The sequence below is a fragment of the Triturus cristatus genome, chromosome 4_1 (genome assembly GCF_964204655.1).
Source record: "Triturus cristatus chromosome 4_1, aTriCri1.1, whole genome shotgun sequence".
NCBI classification, from domain to species: Eukaryota; Metazoa; Chordata; class Amphibia; order Caudata; family Salamandridae; genus Triturus; species Triturus cristatus.
Window position 1 is genome coordinate 712,185,924 of NC_140585.1, and position 22,087 is coordinate 712,208,010.

A 22,087-nucleotide genomic window follows, 5' to 3' on the forward strand; every position below is an offset into this window, starting at 1 on the left:
AAGAGCAAGTTACTTACCTTCGGTAATGCCTTTTCTGATGGAGACCCTATCTAACTGTGGATTCCTTAACAGCCCTTCTTTCTACCCTCTCTGGGAACTGAACTTACTCAAAAGGAAGGTCCTCTTAGACACAGCAGACTAGTAACATATGTTCTCACGTCGTTTCTCGTTAGTGAGTGTGAAGTGTTTCATGAAAGAAACTGATGTCAGCAGGCACTTCGCACGTTGCATCCGGTTCAGCCATCAGTGCCATCTACAGTTGCACAGAGGTGCTTCAGATTTTTCAGATACAGCCTGATGCCTGGAGAATATTCAAAAGTAAAGTCTGCAGTTAGATAGAGCCTCTACCGAAAAAGACGTTTTTGAAGGTAAGTAACATGTTGTACAAGAGCAAGCAACTGATTCTGCTACTGGTTTCGGGAGGTTAGAATTTTATAACTTTAATTCTCATTTAAATGTAACATCATTCAATAGACACTTGAATGACTCATTAATTAAACTGGACCTATCCAGTGACAACAGAGATTAGATTAACAGACCACACAGTTTTCCCCTCTAAAAGCTATCCAGCTGGTGTTCCTGCCTTGCTTCACATGTTCCTCGTAGAATCTCTACCCCAGTGTGACCACAGCTCTTGGAGCCAGTAATTGTTTATCATGAATGTTTGAATAACAGCCTTCTTGCCAGCCATGTTACCAGGAATAACCAATGTTGACTATGCATTTTGAGGCAATGTGACTTGTTCATTTAAAAAGGGTGATAAGCCTTCTGTTGTTTTTTCTAGACATTATTCTTCCTTGAATTGGGGCATTCTTTGTAAATTAGGTGTCCAATGGATATTGACCGTATTACTCAATGAGTGTACACCGTAAAGTTTATGTGCTACATATTCATCAATTTTTTGTTGTTTTTCTGAATTAGAAACAGGTAACTGTGCAGCTAAAGCGGATTTTGCTAAATGGATAGCCTCATGTATGGTAGAAGGCTAGACGCTTCATGTTAGTTGCTTGCAGGTGGCATTCATGAACACTGTATCAGTTGTGATTTAAGTTTGGTAGCTTTTTCTTTTCATGTAATTTATTGATTGCGTTTGCATTTCAACATCATGGGCCACTTCACATGCCCTCTACCTGCACTCATTTTTGTGTGCATCTTACTAAAGTGATGCACAAAGTGATGTTCTCTTTCATCTAAATATTTAAGGAATATTTTTGCTGCACAGTCGCTGGTTTTAGTTGACTTCTTTCAACGAAATCAAGCAAGTAAACTTTATGATGACTTATTCTTCTGGGCATGTTCCTATTACCAACATACACCTCCGCCTCTGTTCATTGGTTGTCATATAACCACTGACTCGCTTACCAGGTAACTAAGAGGAGTAAGTAAGCATGACTGACCATGTGACACATTATTTATACCCAAAACGATATTTAGTTCTTAGCAGCTTAGGATTGTCTCACCAAAGCAAGGATATTTCTAGGCATAGACATGTTAGAGGTGCGCTACCTCCTAGGGGCACCACTCCTGAACTTGTTGAACAGGACAGTGGTTGCATGACTACCAATAAGATCATCTAGGACACTAAGACGGCTCTAACCACTTCGGGAAGTTTGATGTTACAAACAACTTTTTTTTCTACTTCATTAAAAAATTATGAAGAAACATGAACATTTGTGAAGCTTTATCCTTTCCCTCACATGCGTGAAAGACCTTCACAGGCATGAAACCGTTTTAGTACAAAGTCATTATTCTTTTTTCCTCTGGGCTGGGTTCAATTCGAGTGAACATTATCTCAGTTCAACTGATAAGGTTCGCATACTACGCAAAAAGTGACAATTGAGACCTTCTGAAAATAAAAAATCTTTTTAAACCCCTAGTCAGCTTTAAGGTAACAATCTTTTGTTACTTGATTCTCTGTTTCCAAATTAGGGAATGCTGCAGTTTGAATGAGCTATCGGTCTTATGGAGTGTTGGGTACAACAGTAAAGGAGTTCTTAACTCTGCTTGTAAAGTACATACTGTTAGCCCTCTTCACCATTTATTGCGGTCTTTCCTTTTATTGTCGACAGTAACTGAAGTCAGGGGACTGATTTAAAATGGTTTCGTAACACCTTTATTCCTATGATTGTTCTCTTCCAGTAACATCAGCAGCACCATTGCTCATTTGGGAGTTTGCAAGCACCTGCTTGATGTGTCCTGGAGACAGTCTACCCCTGATGCTATATTGTTTTGGGGGGATTGAATAACCAACAGCGCTCTAGTAAATGGCTTGTAAGTCATTTCCAGTATGAAAGAAATGTTGATGGGATTTGGTAGCCTGCAGAACCTCTAGCCCTCTCAGTTAATCGATTCCCTTCCACTGTAAATACAGCTTTACTACTTGACCGTATGATGCAGTGTGGCCTAGGGCAGTCACTGGCAAAAGGGGACTAAGATGAATTCCATTGCTGGTGTTTTGCAGGTATTGTCAGTGGGTTCTTTCTTCATATGATCTGTGAGGACGTGAGTGGTAATATGGCCATGACAGCATGTATGTGATTAGAATGTTAAATGGTAGTTTCATCTACTTCATTCATGATAAAAATATAATCTTGTAGCAGATTTACCAAGCTTAAGATGCAGACTGGAATGAAATGCCTTCGGGTACTGGCACGAACTTCTGATTTTTTTTTCTCAGTAGCTGTGCCTACAGCCAGCCGGTTTCTAGGTCAACATTTTTGGGATTCCGCATTGCTCCTTAACTTTTTTTATCCAGATTTGCAAATGTATGCTGTAACACCAATACCCGACAGCCAAGAAGTGCTTCAGCGAGAGGGAATTCCTGACAACATCAAAAGTTTTTACAAAGTGAATCACATCTGGAGATTCAGATATGACAGACCCTTCCACAAGGGGACCAAGGACAAGGAAAACGAATTCAAGGTAGTCTTCTATACCTGTTTTACTGATGTTTTAGACAGAAGGAATTACCAGGTGCTTTTAAAGCTTAATGGAAGAAAATTTCTTATTTTAGTTTAGTTTTTATTTAACTGTACAGATAAATACTGTGATTACATTATAGTTACAATTTGTGCTTAAGAAACAAATCTAAAATATAATAGCTTAATTATGGATAACGCTATGCTCGGATACCTCCGAGCTATTATACAGAGGGTGATCCTGCAATAAAGCCCTGTCTGCAGTTTTGACATAAAGAGCAGCTTCAAGAAAGACCTCGAACGTACCATTCATGGTTGTTTTGAATGAGCATCCTTGATTTCCTTAGGAGCTATAAAAAGTTACAGTACATGCCTCAAATAAATCGCCCACTATTTAATTAATGTCATTAAGTGAGAGCAAATTCCCTGATGTAGATTGTGTATTCCAAAACATAGGAAGCCCCTAATTCAGTTAATCCAGTGATCTGTCATTCATGGAGACGATGAGAACCAGTTAGATTGCAAAGTACATAAATAAAATTGCTACATCGCGATATTTTAATCAATATATTTCTTACCTGTACACTTTACTGGTGTCGTATTTTAAGGAAGCTACCGTGGTGCCAGAGATGATATTGACATTTATTACATAGTGATGTTGCTGATGAACTCTCATCAGTGCGGTGCATTTCAGCAACAATGTTTTGCTTTGTCTCTCTGCTAGAGAGTGAGAACCACTGAACCAAACCTGTTTTACTCCTTCCAATGTGCTCTTCGCATTTGTTAAGCAGCTTTACGTTGGCATAAGAATTTTTTCCAGTCAAAAGCTTGGCCAAAAACACTGTAAAACCATGGTTCAACGATATTAAATCAGAGAAAAATATGATTCATTGTGATGTGTCCATTACCTTTTCTCTAAGTAGACAATTTCCATCTTTTCTGTGCACTTGGAGTAGGGCGGAAGGAATGCGCTTTTTGAATTTAGCACAATTGTAGTTGTGGCACTTGGAGCGGCTGAAATTTGGCAGCAGATAATGCCAGACTCTGAAAGGCAATGCCTGAAGATTAGGACTTGCATGTGATCTTCACAAATATCACCTGTTTAGACAGGCCATACTAATGCTGGAACAGTTATGGTTGGAGCATCTGTATTCCATCTGCAAGTCATGGAACATGGCCCATTACCCACTGACTGAATTTTTTTCTTTATTTTGAAAGTTTTGGTTTAAAATTAGTTCTCAGCGCCTAAATCGTTCCATGGTGATGTAAAAACGTGTCCCTAATTATTACGGTGTGCCCTAAATGCCTTCTTTTTTCTACCATATTGCTATCCAAATAATGAGCAGTTCCCTTTCCCCTGTTATAAATGTTTTCTTTGCATTTGGGCAGTTCCACTTATGTGTTTGTCCTGTGGGGTTGAGATAGGGCTGCACACATCGCTTGCCTGCTAAATATTGTATTCACTATATATAATGTGTGTGGTAGGTTTTAAATGGACACACATCTGGTCGTTGCTCGTTTGTTTTTCTCTGAGGCTAACATATGAAAATATTGTGTTTTTTAGAGCCTGTGGGTGGAGAGAACTGCATTGACACTGGTGCAGAGTTTGCCTGGGATCTCTCGGTGGTTTGAAGTGGAAAAGCGTGAAGTGGTAGGTATTAACTTTTATAACTGCTCACCTTTAGCCTCAGCAGAACATCTGGTTTGATATTAGAAACTGAAAAATACGTGGGCCGGATGTACTGGGGCAGATTGTATGACCGGGCAGCATGTGCGATGCGCATCAGGAATATTTTCTTGTGATGATGTCAATAATGCCAGGGAGGATTTCCTTTTGTAAAGTTAAGTTAATAATGACGTCTTATGTGTACCCATGTGACAGCTAGATAATGCCCCCCACTTCTCCCTCCGCTCACTGCTGGTGGAAGTGATGGGTTACTGTGAACCTGCGCAGACCAGACTTACAGGAGTTTTATCTGGAGGAAGTAAATGTGAACGGTGTCTGTTGCCAGACTATTTCCCGTTTTTAGATCTGTGAGGGAACTTTAGCGCCGCGGAAAAGGCAAAAGTGCTCTCTTTTGCTTCAATTGTTCTTTTTGCATTTGTCACCCCGAGTGGGACGGGTATGCTCAGACGTGGCTCCCGTGCTCTTTATGCCACTGGAGTCAAGCTATCCTGGCTGATGAGAGGTGAAACCCCGAAGCCGGTCCTAGGAAGCTTGTTTCCAGTCCAGGGAGGACCTGGCCTGGCAGTTCAGGCTGGGCTGTTCCCATTGGGAACAGGGTCATGACTGATTTGCATATGGCTGGGTTCAAACTGGAATGGCATGGAAGGCAAAAAAACAATGGATCAGGCTCCAGCACCCTCTAGAACACAGGAACAGGAGATTTGGCCGCTGGACTATGAAATGCTGTACTATTAAAATGTTGTTTCTGTCTGGTAGATCTGAACATGACTCCTTCTTCGCTTTTCTTATCACTTTTTGATGCCTAAAAATAGTACCTGTTATGTTGGCAAATCAGGATACAGTGAAGGTGTAAGCCGAAACACTTTGTCCTTTTTACCTTGCTGCCAATAAATTCGTTATTAAGTAGCGCTATTCTTGAAGTGCCACCTCTTCAGTGAAGTGACTGTGGATTTGCTATGATTAATAAAATCTATACATAAAAAGGAAAATTGAACATTTTAAGATCTGTAAAAAGAGAGCACGCATTAGGAGCAAAAAAGACAGTAATATGCTACTGCCTAGAATATCACTTGATCTTTTAGAAATAAAACTACATTTTGAAAAACTCTAACCTTCCTATTTAAATTTTGATTTTTGTAATTTGTTTATGAATTAAATATATTTAGTGGAAGGAGGAGCCTAGCGCTTGACCAAGATGGCCGCGTGAGCTCTGAGCTCCCGAGACCCTCGCGCCCTCCGTCGACTATCCTGTCTCTAATCCTGTCGGTACGCATGGCATCGAGTGGATGACCTGTCAGGGAGGCGATTGATGCTACCCGCGGTCGGATCGCCCACCGGGAACCGGACTTATGCCTGGCGGAAGATTGCGGCCTATCTCCGAGGGAGGCCAGGAGCTAGAGTTGGCAGGATGCCCGACTTCTAGTTGAACAACAACGGCCAGGCGAGGTGTGAACTGTCGGACGGAGGTCCCCGTCCTTTCACTTTCGCTTTCTCTCCCTTTGTCAGCCCTGCCCCTGGAGAGCTCTTGGTGGCTTTATTACCCTATGGACGCTCTGCAGGCTACTCTGTTGGCCCACTGCAGAACTGATCACCCCTGATTCCTTTCATTGAGAGGGACCCGTCTTATCTGAACCGACCTGCTTGGTACCAACCATGTCGGGCAAAGCAGAGGTGGATCGGCTGAAGGCTAAGTCTACCAGGCGGGGAGCCTATACCCAAGTCAATAGTATGGACCGCTATGCTCTGCAGATGGGATCACCGAGTGGGTCGAGCCAGTCGCCGGATACCCAGAAGGAGGCCTCGCCTTTGGCCCCGGAGCTCTCACTGCAGGATGTCATGGGCGCGCTCGAAGGGATGCAGACCTCGATTGGGAGACAGTTTGATGCCCTGGCGCATAAGGTGGATGCCATCTTGGTGGATGTTAACCTGATCCGTGCGGACTTGGGCAAAACGAATGAACGGGTTAGGACCCTGGACCTCAAGACCACGGGCCTCACCGATGATGTCACGGAACTGCAGATCGAGGTTCGTAAGCTGAGGACCGAGAGTGATCTCGCCGCCCGCCGGCTGGAGGATTTTGAGAGCCGGGCCAGGCGCAACAACGTGCGCGTCATCGGGGTCCCGGAGTCCTCGGATGAGGCTTCGGTTGACCTGCTTGTCGAGGACTTGGTGCTTAATCATCTGAAGCCTAAGGGTCTTGGAAAGTTCTTTGCGGTTGAAAGGGCCCATAGAGTGCCGGGTGGGAGGCCCAAGGTGGGTGCCCCACCGAGGCCGATCGTCGCTCGGCTCTTTCATTTTCGAGATCGGGACGCTATCCTGCAAGCATCGAGGGTGACGGGCCCGGTCCCCTTCCAGAACGCGTCGGTGAATTTCTACCCGGACTTCACCCAGCAGGTGCAGAGGCAGAGACAGGGCTTTCTGGGGGTGAAGAGGCGGCTTCGGGAGAGGGATCTGAAGTATGCCATGCTCTTCCCTGCCAGACTACGTGTGGCGCACGAAGATCGGACATTTTTCTTTGACTCTCCTGTTATGGCCGATGAATGGCTGGACGCTTTGCCCCGACGACGGACGGGGGAGGACATTGCCGAGGATGGGGACAGTGGCCGGGATGGGCAGGGCTGATTTTTCGGAGCCGGTCTGACTCGATTTGGCTATATTTGAAGACTTGAATAGAGTGCAGTCAATGCGGAGGGCGGCGGGAGGACGAGGGGTGCTCTTTTCCTCCCTTAGGGTACTTTTTGTAGATTTTTGGGGTTTTTGTAGGGCGACAGGCACACTGCAAGTTGGGGGGGCTTTGTAAGCTGCCGCAGGGGTGCAGGGTGGGGGGGGTTTCTGGGATTTTGGGTTTGTTGTTGGGGGGTTTATTTCTGCAAGGCATGATGATTCTTTCCAAGACTGTTCCATGGTGGCTCTTCGGGAGTGGGGTGGGCCTCTTTACGTTTGAGGATGGGGGGTAGGGGTTTAAGTGTTATAAGCTGGAATGTTAATGGTTTGGGGGATCGCATTAAGCGTGGGATTGTTTTGCAATTCTTGAAACGGTCAATGCCGGATGTTGCCTTGCTGCAGGAGACGCACCTTATTGGTAATACGTGCTATGCTCTGAATAGGAAGGGTTATAAATTCATAGCACATTCGGGATTCTCCTCTGGGTCCAGGGGTGTGGGCATCCTAGTCAGAGCCTCGCTACCATTTGAGGTGGACTCCACCATTGTTGATGATAGGGGGAGGTTTGTGGCGGTGGCGGGGCGGTGGGAAGGAAGAACTTTGGTTTTAGTTTCGGTTTATGTCCCGCCGGCCCTGCAGGCCTCCACGTTCACAGATGTGGGTAGGGCCCTGCTGGATCTCCCGGGGGGTATGCTTGTGGTGGGAGGTGATTTCAACGCTGTTGGCTCCGGCCTGCTGGATAGATACCCGCCCAGAGACACAGGGGGGGCTCAGAGGTGGCTCCCAGACTTCCTAAACACGCTTGGCCTGATAGACTGCGGGAGGCTCCGGCACCCCACACAGAGCCAATACACGTTCCACTCTGGGGCACATGGTAGTCTCTCCAGGATTGATTACCTACTCACTCTGGCTGCGCATGCCTCATTGGTCTCCGAGGCGAGGCACATGGCGCGTGGTATATCTGACCATTCGCCAGTGTGGATCCGGCTGGATCTAGGTCGGGAGGGAGGAGGAAGGGTGGCCCCTATCAACCCGTGGTATTTCCGAGACCCCAAGATGCGCAGCGCGCTGGTAAAGAAAGTAGATAATTTTTTCAAGGATAATCAGGGATCCGTGGACTCTGCAGTGTCGCTGTGGGAAGCATTTAAGACCGTGCTCCGAGGGGAAGCCCTCTCCCTAGTAGTGGCTGCCAAACGGCGGAGAGATGGCGAGGTTCTGCAGGTTGAGGAGGAGATCGCGGCTCTGGAGGGAGCGCTGGAGGAGGAGGTTACAGAGTCCTCACTGCATGAGCTTTGCTTGAAGCAAGTTGAGTATAAGGACCTGGTGACGAACGCCGCTAAGACCCTCAGTAGGGAGCAGCAGGGCCGATTGTATGATGTTGGTGACAAGGCAGGGAAACTCCTGGCTTGGCTGGACAAAAAAGAACGGGTCAATAGAGTTGTGCCAGAGTTGACGGGTGAGAGGGGAGAGGCGATTGTGGAACCTGAGAGGATTGTACAGTGTTTCTCGGACTATTTCTGTAGGGTTTATGCCTCAGTGTCGGATAGGCCGCCCGAGGACTCGTCTGACCTCCTCCGTGATATCGAGCTGCCCTGTCTCTCCGACATAGATAGGGACGATCTAGATGATGACATAACGGTTGACGAGGTGGCGGGGGCTATCCGCGCGTTAAACTCGGGTAAGGCCTCGGGACCGAACGGTTTGCCGGTCGATTTGTACAAGCTATTTCCGGATAGGGTCGCCCCTCACCTGCGCGCCATGTTTATGGAGGCGCGGGGGAGTGGGACCCTCCCGTTGGACCAGCGACTGGCGACGATCGTGGTTATACACAAAGAGGGCAAACCCCGAGATAAGTGTGCCTCATATAGGCCTATCTCACTTCTTAACGCAGAGCCGAAAATTCTGGCTAAAATCCTGGCGACCCGATTGATTAGGGTACTCGGTGACTTGGTCCACCCGGATCAATCCGGCTTCATCCCGCACCGAAACACAGCGTTAAATCTTCGGCGCCTTCATGGTGTAATCGCCAGGGCGGACACACTGCGTGAACCAGCTATTGTCGCGTCTCTTGACGCCACGATGGCATTCGACACGGTGGAATGGGCATATTTGTGGGCCGTGCTGACCAAGTTCGGCTTTGGCCACGGTTTTGTGAGTTGGGTGAGGTTGCTGTATGAGGGGCCACTTGCGAATGTGGTGGTGAATGGTCGGGCGTCGACTCCGTTTCAGCTTGGGAGGGGTACCCGGCAGGGTTGTCCCCTGTCGCCTTTGTTGTTCGCCCTCGCCCTTGAGCCGCTGGCTGCGTGGATACGTTGGCACCCGGATATACAGGGCCTTAGATGGTCGCCTGAACACGAGGACCGTATTTCGCTCTATGCCGATGATATCCTGCTGTATCTTGCCTCACCCAAGAAATCACTTATAGTGGTCTGTGACGTACTCACATCTTTTGGTAGGAACTCGGGTCTTGTTATCAACTGGAGTAAATCATATTTGTATGTTCTTAGTGGCGAGGTTCCCCCGATCCCTAGAACATGTTCGATACAGGTCGCACAGGAGGGCTTCGTGTATTTGGGGATCTTTATCTCCATGGACTCTGCTGTGCGATATGAGAAGAACCTGCTCCCCCCCCTGGCACGCCTGAGGCGGGATGTTGAAGGCTGGCGGAGGCTGCCGCTCTCCCTCGTTGGGCGTGCGGCCCTGTTCAAAATGATGTCGCTTCCCCGCTTCCTCTACGCACTGCAGAATACTTTGGACTGGGTTCCGGCCAAATACTTTCGGGAGGTCGAAGGCCTCCAACGAACGTTGCTTTGGGATGGGCGGCCGCGAATATCTATTGCAAAGTTGACGCTTCCATGGTACGACGGGGGCATTGCGCTCCCAGACATCCGACGGTACTATTGGGCCACCCAGCTGAGTGCGATTAATCATGGGTTTTATGGCCCTGCCCTCAGCCCTGGGTATGCCATGGACAGGTGGTTGCTGCGTGGTGGTAACTATTACAGGGCGTTGTATTCGCGGTCCTTGGACTCGTCCCTCACGGGGCCCACTGCTGTGGCGGTGCGAGTGTGGAAGATGGCAACTGACTCGCTGGGCTGGAAGGATAGGCTCACCCTCGCTACCCCGCTATTTGAATCTGAGAGACTGGGTAGGCTTTGGCACACAAAAGGCTTTGACAAATGGGACTTGATCGGCATCTCCAGGGTCGGAGATGTCCTGATTAAGGGGAGGGTGAAGTCCTTTGAAGAGTTGCAGAAGGAGTATGAGCTGGGGCCATCTGAGTTTTTCCGCTATATTCAGGTGCGTCACGCCCTCCGATCAGTCCTCATAGAGGGTGAGAAGGTGCCTGAGTCCTCTCCTTTGGAGGACCGGGTCCTTGATGGCCATATGCCCGAGAGCACGATCTCGCTCATCTATAAGAAACTGATCAATGTCCGGGCGGATATGCTACTGGGGTTGAGGGACCAGTGGGCCAGGGATGGCCTCGAGTTGGATGACTAGGATTGGCAGTCTGCTGTTTCCTCTCCTAAAGAGGTTGCGATCCCGTCGCGTCTGAGGCTGGTGCAGCTTAAAATACTGCATCGAGTGTATGTGACGGGGCCAAGGCTGGTTCACATGGGATTCTCGGAGGACAGCCTATGCAGGAGGGGTTGTGGTATGGTGGGTACTTTCCTGCATATCATTTGGGAATGTGGTGTCATCACGGAATTTTGGAGGAGAGTCCATGCAGTGATGGGGGAGGTGACGGGCATTGCTATGCAGCCGGAAGCGCGGTGTTGTCTACTGAATGTCTGGGGGCCCACTGGTCATAATGCGGCGCAGACCCAATGGGTGACTCTGGGCAACATGGTCGCTAAGAGAGATATCGCGCGATTGTGGGGCTCTGCGGGGCCCCCCACATTGACCGCGTGGAAAGAAAATATGGACTGGAGTATGTTAAGGGAAAAGACGGTCTATTGCGCTAGAGGCCGCCCCCGGAAGTGGCACGCCATATGGGGGCGGTGGAATCAATACAGGGGGGGGAATATGTCTTGCCCCGGATCTGGATCCTCCCGAGGAACAGCTTTCCTCCTAACCTTCTTTCCAGCTCAGTATGGTTTATGGACTTTTTGGCCTCTACAGTCCCTCTTCTTCCTCTTTACTTTGTACTGTAACTGTTAGATGAGTGGGGTCCGGCCTCCCCTGGGGGGCTCATCATGGGCTTTCAGTGTTCTTGCCTTGCTGGGGTTTGTTGTGCGTTTTTGTGTTTAATTAAAATTGAACCTTTGCACTTCTAAAAAAAAAATAAAAAAATAAAAAATAAAAAAAATATATATATTTAGTGTACTTGTTCAATGTGTACTTGTTTCTATATTTTTGTTCATTGTTTTGGGGTTCACGTCAAAGAAAGGTCTTAGGCTAGGACCCCCCAGCGTACAATAGTGATCAGTTGGGGCTCCACAGATGTCAAAAGGGTAGGACCCACTAGTCTAGGTGCAGGAATAACATCTGCACCTATAGTTGTTTAATACACATTTGTGTCCCGATACAATGCAAATGGCAATGTGTCATTAATGGACACACCCGCTACCCTTTCATGGATTTGCATCATTGCCTGTTTTCACTCCCCATCATTGATTCGATCCTGCTCCTTAATCCTATGCTCGGCGACTTCCTCTGTGGGGACCAAGCCCCATTGTTTCTCTTAGACTATTTGCTGTTTTTCACTCTCTGTTTTCCTATTACTTCTGCTTAGGCAGCTTATGCCACAGAGTTCTAGTTTTAAGCCATGCTTGTGGCACCAGTCATTTGCAGCAGCTTCCTTAACGTGCTCTTCATTTCCTCCCACTGGTTCAGGGTCCATCAGGAATAGTCTTGCAAGCATGCAGAGTAATGGTCACCATGTCCTAAAGTAGAATGTGAGTTTTGTCATTCAGAAGGTATATCATGGGGTTGGAGATAGGTTCAGGGCCTCATGAACTAGTGCCGGTCTGCGTGCCCTTGATTTTAGTGAATCACCAGATCATCCCATGCTGTGTCTTCACTTTCCCATGTGGCACTAATACAAGTGCTGAACGTATGTCTAAAGGGCATAAACATAAAATGTAAATTGATACTTGTATAGCGCACTACTCACCCGCAAGGGTCTCAAGGCGCTTGTAAGAATACCGCTGTGGAACCCATCCTGGCTTTCCCTGTGAGGCGTCCACTCCTGGGCACCCCCAAGGTGGAGGCCAGGCATCCTTAGCGTTGTGGGGGCCGTTGTGGAGATTAAGCAAGCTATTGCCCAGAGTTGCAGAGTGGGACTCCATGATTGGAATAGGCACAGAGGCGAGAATTATCAGGTCCGTGGAATATTTGAGCCCAAGACCCGCCGAGGCGGGGAATTGAACCCTGGTCCCGGGCTAGACCTCTGCATCAGGGTCTGCTGCTCTAATCATTGAGCCACACTTCTCCACATGCCTATTTGCATGACTTTTTTTCGAGCTTTTGTCTGACAACCAGTTTCAGCTGCATCTGGTTCTCCGAAACCAGGGAAGGAGTACCGCATGTCTGGGAGCTGATGGCTTTTTAGAGATCATACTCTCACTGGCTGCTTGAACTCTGTCCCTCTATCAGCTTGAGTTCTGCTCCCTTACTTTCTAGATGTGCAGGTCCTGAGATGCCATTTCACTGTGGGATTCGGTCAGTCTGTCTTTATGGTTTTTGCGCGGTTTATAGACAGATCTTGAGCAGGCCTCCCTTACTGGGCTCAAGGTGGTGGACTTGACTCTGAGAAGCCAGCATCTGGAACATAGTCTGGTTCCTCTTGGGGGCACCATCCTCCTCTGCTTTCCCAAGCTGATCAAGCCTGTCTGTGCTCTGACTCTGCCCTGAAATCAAGCCTAGCTCTAATCACGCTTTGTACAGGAGGAAGTTGCTAGGGCATGTTTGTCTGTGAGCGAGAAGTGTGGTCACCAAGGAAATTGAAAGAACCGTGTCTCTCACAAGCTTGGGACGATCTCACTTCCCCAAAATGACAGGGGTATCTAGCCTTTGCACAGTCTTCCTTTATAGTTCACCGCCACGAGAACACCTATTGGGATGTAGCTGACATCCCTTCTCAGTTTCGGATTTCTTGAGCACCCAGTGAACTCCCTAGATGCAAAAGGAATGGAAGTAGCCACATGAAGGCAGATGAAGAGGCACAAAAAGAGGGTGCCAGATTGTGCTCTTAATGTTGATGGGCCTGTAAAGCAGCACCTTATTATAAAATCTACATCTTGGGCATAAAACAGCTGGGCGGCTTAACACACCTATTGCAGACAAGTATTTATTATCTCTGCCACTGAATTCAGTGCCATCTATCTGCCTTTGTCTTTCAATCTGTATTTGATTTATCAATGCGTGTATATTATTAATTCATTTTTTAATAAGCAAAAGCATCATTTTGTTTCTTTCAGTTCCGTTTACATTCCTTCGAAATTGAAGTGTGTTCTATCGAAATTAAGTCATATTTTTCTTCATGCAGATAGGTCAAAATAACTGCAAAACAGCATTCCTTAAATAAAACGTAACACAAAACACATGTAATGCTAGGGGTGAACCTTGTCACATCAATGCCTATTCCCATAACCCATTTACCTCGCACCGTTAACCTTCTACTCTATACCCTTTAACCTTAAACCTGTAACCCAAGTCCTCAACTCTAAATGTTACCCTGCACACTTGACCCATATAAACTTAACCCCTGTACCCTTAATATGATATCAAATTCATAGCTTTTTTTTTCTCACCCTGTACCTTATACCCGTACTCATGTACCCTTTACCCTTGAACCCTAGACTCCAAGACTTTAACCATTTAAATCAACCCTGTAATCAGGCGCAGTCTGTTCAGGTAACAGCGGTGGTGCTGCGTGGGGGAGGTTTGGGGGGCATTTCGAGGAACGGTGCTGAGGGAAAATGAATTATTTATTTAATTTTCTCTTGACATCGTCCCTCTAAACCCCCCTCCCCCACGCGGCCCCACTGCTGTTACCTGCATGGACCGCGGCTGTCTGTCACCCTTATGTCCTAGTCCCTACACCTCAAACCCTTAATCCCCAACGCTAAACCTCAAATGCTTAGACAGAACCCTTAACTCCTATACTCCAAACCCCTGTAACAATTAATTCCTTAACCCTTTAACCCTAAACCATAATTCCGGACCCTTAACATCCGACTCCTTAACCCCTATACCTCAGAACCTTAGCCCTCCACCCTAAGCTTCTATATCCTATACCATAAGCCATAGCTTTCCAGACTTTTCATGTCGGTGACACACTTTTTATACATTCCTGCTTTAGTGACACGGTAAAGCGAGCGAGAGAGCTCAAACCCCCTAAAGGGGGTTCAGGGAGGTTCTCCCTCTGAGAAATTTTTTGAAAAAATAGTGGGCAAATGGTGCATTTTCAAGCAAATTTGAGAAAGCAGGAAGGTTAATAAAGCAATTGTGAATCTGTTCTAACAAAGACAGCACCCCCAAACCTGCAAATGTCTACATTTTACGGAGGCTTACTTCCTCTGTGTACTTCCTCCGCCACTGCCTACCTACCTACTCACACACATCCCTCTCCCAAACGTCGAGACTAGGCCCACCCTGGCCCATCCAGGTAAATGCGACTCTCCTCTTTGCCAACAATACCAAATGCAAACATTTTAATTCCATCTTTCTGCCTTTATTATGCTTTGCAAGCTACTGAAGAACCCCCAACAGCAAATGTAGATGGTGTCGAAAATGTTCATGACCTTGAAGACAATGTTGTACAAAAATAGAAGAATTCAAAAATGAAAAATAGGGCAGACTGGAAAGAAAAAAAGAATTTACCCCTTAAATATAGGGCTACATTTAGCATTTGGCCGTTTCTAAGTGCAGTAAAATACAGGCAATATACTTACTAATGTTTTCGGAAGTATGGAAGGGTCAGTCAAACTTGCTGTAATTCTGACTGATGTTTTCAGTCACAGAAAGACACTGCACCGAGAATGTCCTGAAAACCTGACTTCACCCCAAGTTCCTAGTAGTGAGATTTCTCAGTGAAGCAGGATATAGTGCTATGAATTTTCCTGATTAACCATGGACCATTGTCATGTGGGAAACCTGTAACAATGTCCAGTGAGTGACAGAGTAACACGACTAATCTGAAAGAAACACGTTAGTTAGATTCCTCACCTTAGAATATCCCCAGGCGTCAGACTGGATCCGGAAGATTTTTCGTCAGCAATACCCCTTGCGCGTCGCTAGGCGTCGTCTGCGGCTCCGCGTCCGTCGTCGACGTCGTGCGCCGGAATGACGTCGTCGGAGTACTTAGACGCCGCCCTCGCGCGCTGACGTCAGTTCTTCTTTTTTCCGCGCCAGTAAGCGCAGATCCGGGAGAGCTACCCCTTTTAGTCTTTTTTGACTAAATCTTTTTTGATCCTTTTTGATCCTGTCAATCGACGTCTGGTGCCGGTAGGATGCCTGGGTTCAAGGCTTGCGATGATTGCCATCGACTGATGTCGGTGACCGATCACCACCGCCGGTGCCTTTACTGTTTAGGCCCCGACCACGACGCGGAGTCGTGCTCCGACTGCCAGGCCCTGACTTCGAAGGCTAGGCGGGAGCGGTCCCGCAAGCTTCTCGAGCTTCGCCACTGCGTCGTGTGCAATCCCGGTCCAGGAGGAGGTCCAAGGATCGCTCGCGGAGCCGCAGCCGACGCCACCATCGATCGTCGGGCTCCAAGTCGTCGGGTAAGTCTAAACACTCTAAGAAGTCCAAGAGACGACATCGCTCTTCGGACTCCCCTCACCGGTCGCGCGACTCGGCCGAGGGTCCGGGTGGTTCCACCCCCGCGGCTCCGTCGGAGCCGCAGGCGCCGCGCAAGTCCCCATACCCACCGGTCCCTGGGACTGACGCGACGCCGGCGGAGGTCAGTGCCTTCCTCTCGGCCATGAGGAAACTGGCTCCGCCGTCGACGCCCGCTGGCGCGCCTTCGGGCCCCGCGGACTCGACTGGGCGACCTTGCGGGCCGGCAGCTCCGGCCCCGGCGCCGTCGGAGACTCCGGTCCCGACGCCGCAGGTCCCCGCGGGGCCCATGCCTGGGCCCCCGTCGACGCCGGTTGACCTAGTCACTCCTCCACCGGCGCCGACGCCTGAACCACCGACGCCGACGCCGGTGCCGGCGCCACCGACACCAGATGGCGTCGAACCCCAGTTTAGCCCTGTTCCGGACCCGACGCCGTTGCGGCGTCGACCGACGCCGCGTCCGGCGCCGATTGAGCCTCATCAGCTCTACTGTCCGGCTCCGATCCTTCCTCCTGCATATCAGGAATCGGATGACGGGGGCGACTGGGAGGGGTATGATGACCCTATGGCTGTTCAGTCGCAGCTTTCACAGGACTGGGCAGAGGAACTGGGGGAGGCCAGTGGGCTGGACACCTCGCCGGACACTGGATTCACTTCTCCTCCGACTGTGGCTTCGGAGGAGGGTGCAGCATTTTCTGTGGTGCTGCGCAAGGCGGCCGCGGCCCTTGGGCTTGAGCTGCCTGCCGTGGCTGTGAGGACTAACATCCTCACTGAGGTGCTTCAATCGGCCGCAAGCTCCACTGAGCCTCTGTTGCCGTTCAATGAGGCCCTCACTGACGTTCTCCAGGGCACCAGGTCCAAGCCCTCCACAGTCCCTCCTGTGGATAGGAACGTTGCCAGGCGCCACCGCCCTGCTCCGGGCGACCCCAGTTTCCTATCCCAACACCCCACCCCCGAGAGTCTGGTTATCCAGGCCTCTACCTCCCAATCCTCCTTCCCGACTGCCCCGCCGGACCGGGATTCCAAGAGACTCGAGCAGTTTGGCAAGAAACTGTTCTCGTCCCTTAGTTTGGGCCTGCGGTCTTTGAACACCGCATGTCTCTTGGACCGTTCTTCCCACTCCCTGTGGGATGCGGTGGAGGACGTGCTGCCCCTGTGTCCGGAGGAGGTCCAGACACGTCTTACCCAGGCTTTGGCCGATGGGAGGGATGCAGCACGACACGCCATACGATGTGGGCTTGACACGACGGACTCGCTAGGTAGGGCGATTTCCACCACGGTGGCGCTTCGACGTCACGCCTGGATGCGGTCCACGTCATTTTCCGGGGATGTCCAGAACACCCTCATGGACATGCCTTTTGATGGCACTCGCCTGTTTGGTGAGAAGGCGGATAGTGCGCTGAACCGCTTTAAGGACTCCCGGGCTACGGCCAAGTCCTTGGGCCTCTCGGCTCCGCGGGCGCACACCTCCGCTTTTCGCCCCTTTCGTGGCCAAGGAAGGGTTGCCTCCTCACGTCCGCCTAGCCACCAGCCGCAGAACCAACCTGCGCGCGGTCGCGGTTTCCGCCGAGGCGGTTCCGGAGGCCGACGCGGTCAGCCCACATCCACCCCGGCAGCATCCGCCTCAAAGCCTTCCTAGTCCGAGCTTTCAGGCCCATTCCACGCCAGTGGGCGGCAGAGTTCGCCATCACCTGCTCCACTGGCGGTCCATCACATCGGACAGGTGGGTGCTGCAACTCGTCCGAAGGGGCTACTCCCTCCCCTTCGAGACGACCCCTCCAGCCATGCCACCGCAGCACCACCGTATCTCGGGGGATCATTTGAGTCTTCTCCACGAGGAAGTTTCGGCCCTCTTGGCCAAGGAGGCCGTCGAGCGCGTTCCGAGCCCAGAAGTAGGTCGTGGATGCTATTCCCACTACTTTCTGGTTCCCAAGAAGGGCAAAGGGGGCCTACGCCCTATCTTGGACCTCCGGAACGTCAATGCCTTCCTCCGGAAGGAGAGGTTCAAGATGTTAACTTTGGCTCAGGTTCTGGCTGCCCTAGACCCTGGAGACTGGATGGTAGCGTTGGACTTGCAGGACGCATATTTCCACATTCCCGTCCTGCCGGCCCACCGGCGTTACCTGCGGTTCACGGTGGGCCAAGAGCACTTTCAGTTTACCGTGCTCCCCTTCGGCCTTACCAGTGCCCCTCGGGTGTTCACGAAAGTGATGGCGGTGGTCGCAGCTCATCTGCGCAGATCAGGGGTTCCAGTCTTCCCCTATCTCGACGACTGGTTGTTGAAGGCGGGCTCGCCCCGGACAGTCGTCTCCCACCTCCAGACTACGGCGGATCTCCTGCATTTGCTGGGATTTTCCATCAACGTGCCAAAGTCACACTTGAGTCCCTCTCAGAAGCTCCTCTTCATCGGAGCGGTTCTCGATTCGGTGCAGTTCCGGGTCTATCCGCCGGAACAGCGGGTCCGGGATATACAGGCCCTGATTCCCATCTTTCGGCCTCTATCCTGGGTTTCGGTCAGGCTAGTGTTGCGGCTTCTGGGGCTGATGGCCTCCTGCATCCTACTAGTGCATCACGCCAGGCAGCGCATGCGGGCTCTGCAGTGGGACCTGAAGTTTCAGTGGGCCCAGCATCACGGCAACCTGTCCGACCACGTCTTGATCTCGGAGGGCACTGCACAGCAGTTGCAGTGGTGGCTCACGGACCGCGATTGGGTCACGGGCAGGAGCCTCTCCCTTCCCCAACCGGAGCATGTCGTAGTGACGGATGCGTCCCTCCTGGGATGGGGTGGCCATATGGGAGAGGCGGAGATCAGAGGCCTCTGGTCTCCGGCGGAGTCTCGTCTCCACATCAACCTGTTGGAGTTGAGAGCGATCCGACTTGCACTGAAAGCCTTCCTTCCCTCTGTCAGGGGAAGTGTCGTGCAGGTGTTCACGGACAACACCACCGCCATGTGGTATTGCAACAAACAGGGCGGGGTGGGGTCGTGGACCCTTTGTCAGGAGGCTCTGCGCCTCTGGACGTGGCTGGAACACCAGGGCGTCACCCTAGAAGTTCAACATCTGGCGGGCTCGCTGAACGCCAGAGCAGACGAACTCAGCCGCCGGTGCATGATGGATCACGAATGGCGTCTGCACTCCGAAGTGGCGCAAGGTCTCTTTCAGCAGTGGGGAGAGCCTTGGTTAGATCTATTCGCCACCGAAGAGAACGCGCAATGTCAGCAGTTCTGCGCGTTGGAGTTTCCAAGGCGGCACTCGCTCGGCGACGCTTTTCGTCGCGAGTGGAGTTGCGGTCTGTTGTACGCCTTTCCGCCTATACCACTTCTGCCCAGAGTGCTGAAGAAGATCAGGCACGACCGGGCCCAAGTCATCTTGGTGGCTCCGGATTGGGCACGAAGGTACTGGTATCCCGAGCTACTCAGTATGCTGACCGATCCTCCGATACGTCTGCCCCTTCGGGAGGATCTTCTGTCGCAGCAGCAGGGGACGGTCCTCCACCCGAACCTGTCCAGCCTCCACCTCCATGCGTGGAGATTGAGCGGCGGCAGTTGATGCCATTTGACTTGCCTCCTGAAGTCTGTGATATCATTCTGGCAGCCAGGCGTCCCTCCACAAAGACGGTATACGCCTGCTGGTGGAACAAATTTGTGGCATGGTGCACAGCAAAGGCTGTGGATCCCCTTTCCGCCCCTCTTTCTGAGGTTCTCTTCTTTCTTCTTTCTTTGGCCCGGCAGGGCTCTGCCCTGGGCACCCTGAAAGGTTATCTTGCTGCCATCTCTGCCTTCTTGCGGCTTCCTGATCAGCCTTCTCTTTTCAAGTCCCCTGTTGTTACACGCTTTCTGAAAGGCATTACTCACACGTTCCCTCCTGTCCCTTTCGTAATGCCTCAGTGGGACTTGAATCTGGTTCTCACATTTCTAATGTGCGCTCCCTTTGAGCCTCTTCATAATTGTCCTCTTCGTCTGCTGACGCTTAAGACTGCTTTTCTGGTAGCCATCACCTCGGCTAGACGGGTGAGTGAGCTCCAGGCTTTATCTTCAAAGCCTCCTTTTCTCTCTGTTCATCCGGACAAGGTTGTCCTTCGGCCTCGTCCCTCCTTTCTTCCGAAAGTGGTGACTCCATTTCATCTTGGGCAGTCTGTCACCTTGCCCACCTTCTTTCCGCCTCCGCATCCTTCCAAAGAGGAAGAGAGGCTCCACCGTCTGGACCCAAAACGTGCGCTCTCCTTTTATTTGGACCGCACAAAGCAGTTCCGGGTGGACGACCAACTTTTCGTTGGATACATGGGTGCTAAGAAGGGGAAAGCTGTGCACAAACGGACCATCTCTCGGTGGGTCGTTTTGTGCATCAAAATCTGTTATTCATTGGCAAAAAAGGACCCTCCTGTTGGGCTGTGCGCCCATTCTACTCGGGCCACAGCGGCTACTACTGCTTTGGGACGGGGTGTCCCTTTGCAGGACATCTGTCAGGCGGCAACGTGGGCTTCGCTACACACGTTTGCCAGGCATTATTGACAGCCAAGTCCGGAGGGATGGCACTGTAAAGGTAACTTCAATGTACCTTTTTTTTAATGTAACAATGTTCAATTTTAGAGACAAATCTATAGAAATATGTGACAAGTGCTGTTTCACAAGCGCTCTAGCAAAATCCTTTGAGGTGCTTTCACACGAGGTTAAACTAATGTTTTGTTGTTGCCAGATTAATTGGAGACCAAACTCTCACGTCCTGCCTTCTATCTGCGCCCATGTGTTGTGACATCGACGCTCAGTCGTGAACAACAATACCTGGGCAGCTTTCCAAGCCAGCAAACAGAGCATTGCTGAGGATGATAACAAACTGGCCCAACGCATGAAAGAGTCCTGCTGCCAGCCAGGGCCTTTCAAAGCTTTGGGGATTGCAGGGTTAATTTCCAATGCAGCACTGCCTTTTTTAATGTGGAAAAAGATGACAAGAAAGAGAATTGTTTTTGTGAGGGAAACCCTTTTTCTTTTTTCGCTGCTTCTTATTTATAGAACTTTGCACCGTTCTAAAAATTTAAAAACTTTTAGCTCTTCGCTGATTGGACGTGGACAGCTCATTGTTTTTCCTTAGAAGATTTTGCACTCTATTTTAACACCACGTCGTACTGTATCATGCAGGTGTGTGTTTGTTGTGTGCTTGTTCTTATTTATCCATTGCACTTTCTAAAGCAGATACACTGAAAGCAAAATTCCTTCGAGTTAATGACCAGTACTGCTCCAAATCAATAGATGCTCATTTTTGGAATTTAGAGGAGTCGTAATTTCTCCTGTCACCAAACTTTCTGAGGAACACCTCAAATGACAGGTGGGGAAAACACAGCACAGCTGGGAAACCATAGCTGCCAAGGTTTCAGATTGCCAAGTGTGACATTTTCATAATTTCAGTGTGATTGAGTGACATTTGATCGAGTATGAGTGACAAGCAAAATGAAGGAATGAAGAGAAGGGAAACGTATAAATATCCCAAATTACAACCATGTGCACAATGAGAAACTTATTTTAAGCAGTTTAATGTGCGATACGTTATGTCACTTCTTTATGAGCTCCAGCAAATAAAACAAGTAAACATAGCCATATGTCTTTATCAGCTACAGTTTACTTACTGACATTGTGGAAATTAGGAATAATTGTTTCTAGGTGAGCTGAAAAGTTAATTATAGGCATGGTATTGCAGTGCTTTCTTGTCCAACTCAATGGCGCTAACAGTAATATTAGCTGTAGAGAAGGATGAAACGAACAGCCAGCCCTGCTGGACCGCACCGAAGGCAGCTAAACGTGATCGGCAAAATGATGTGAAAACATTAGGATCTTTGAAGCGCTCAGTGAAGTCCCGAGTGACTGACAACTCGCTATGTGTGTCTCCCACGCCAACTCTGTAGTCTACTTCATGTCGGGCATTCCCTTCATGGGGTCTGTGTGGGCTGACGGATTAAAGTTCCCCAAATGGCCTTAGCGAGATCGCGCGCTCTGACATGACATTAAAAAATGTAATTTGATCGACATTCGCATTTATTTTGT

At 49.7% G+C, this 22,087-nt stretch overlaps 1 protein-coding gene across 3 annotated transcripts in view; it reads left to right on the forward strand.

Moving 5' to 3' along the window:
• DOCK4 (dedicator of cytokinesis 4) overlaps positions 1 to 22,087 on the forward strand; it is a 1,768,257-nt gene that overhangs the window by 1,534,659 nt on the left and 211,511 nt on the right. For all 3 annotated transcript variants that reach the window (XM_085653188.1, XM_085653189.1, XM_085653190.1), the window contains 2 exons: positions 2,756 to 2,922; positions 4,483 to 4,569. In XM_085653188.1, coding sequence (XP_085509314.1) covers positions 2,756 to 2,922; positions 4,483 to 4,569 — 254 coding nt within the window. The remainder of the gene's footprint in view (positions 1 to 2,755; positions 2,923 to 4,482; positions 4,570 to 22,087) is intronic.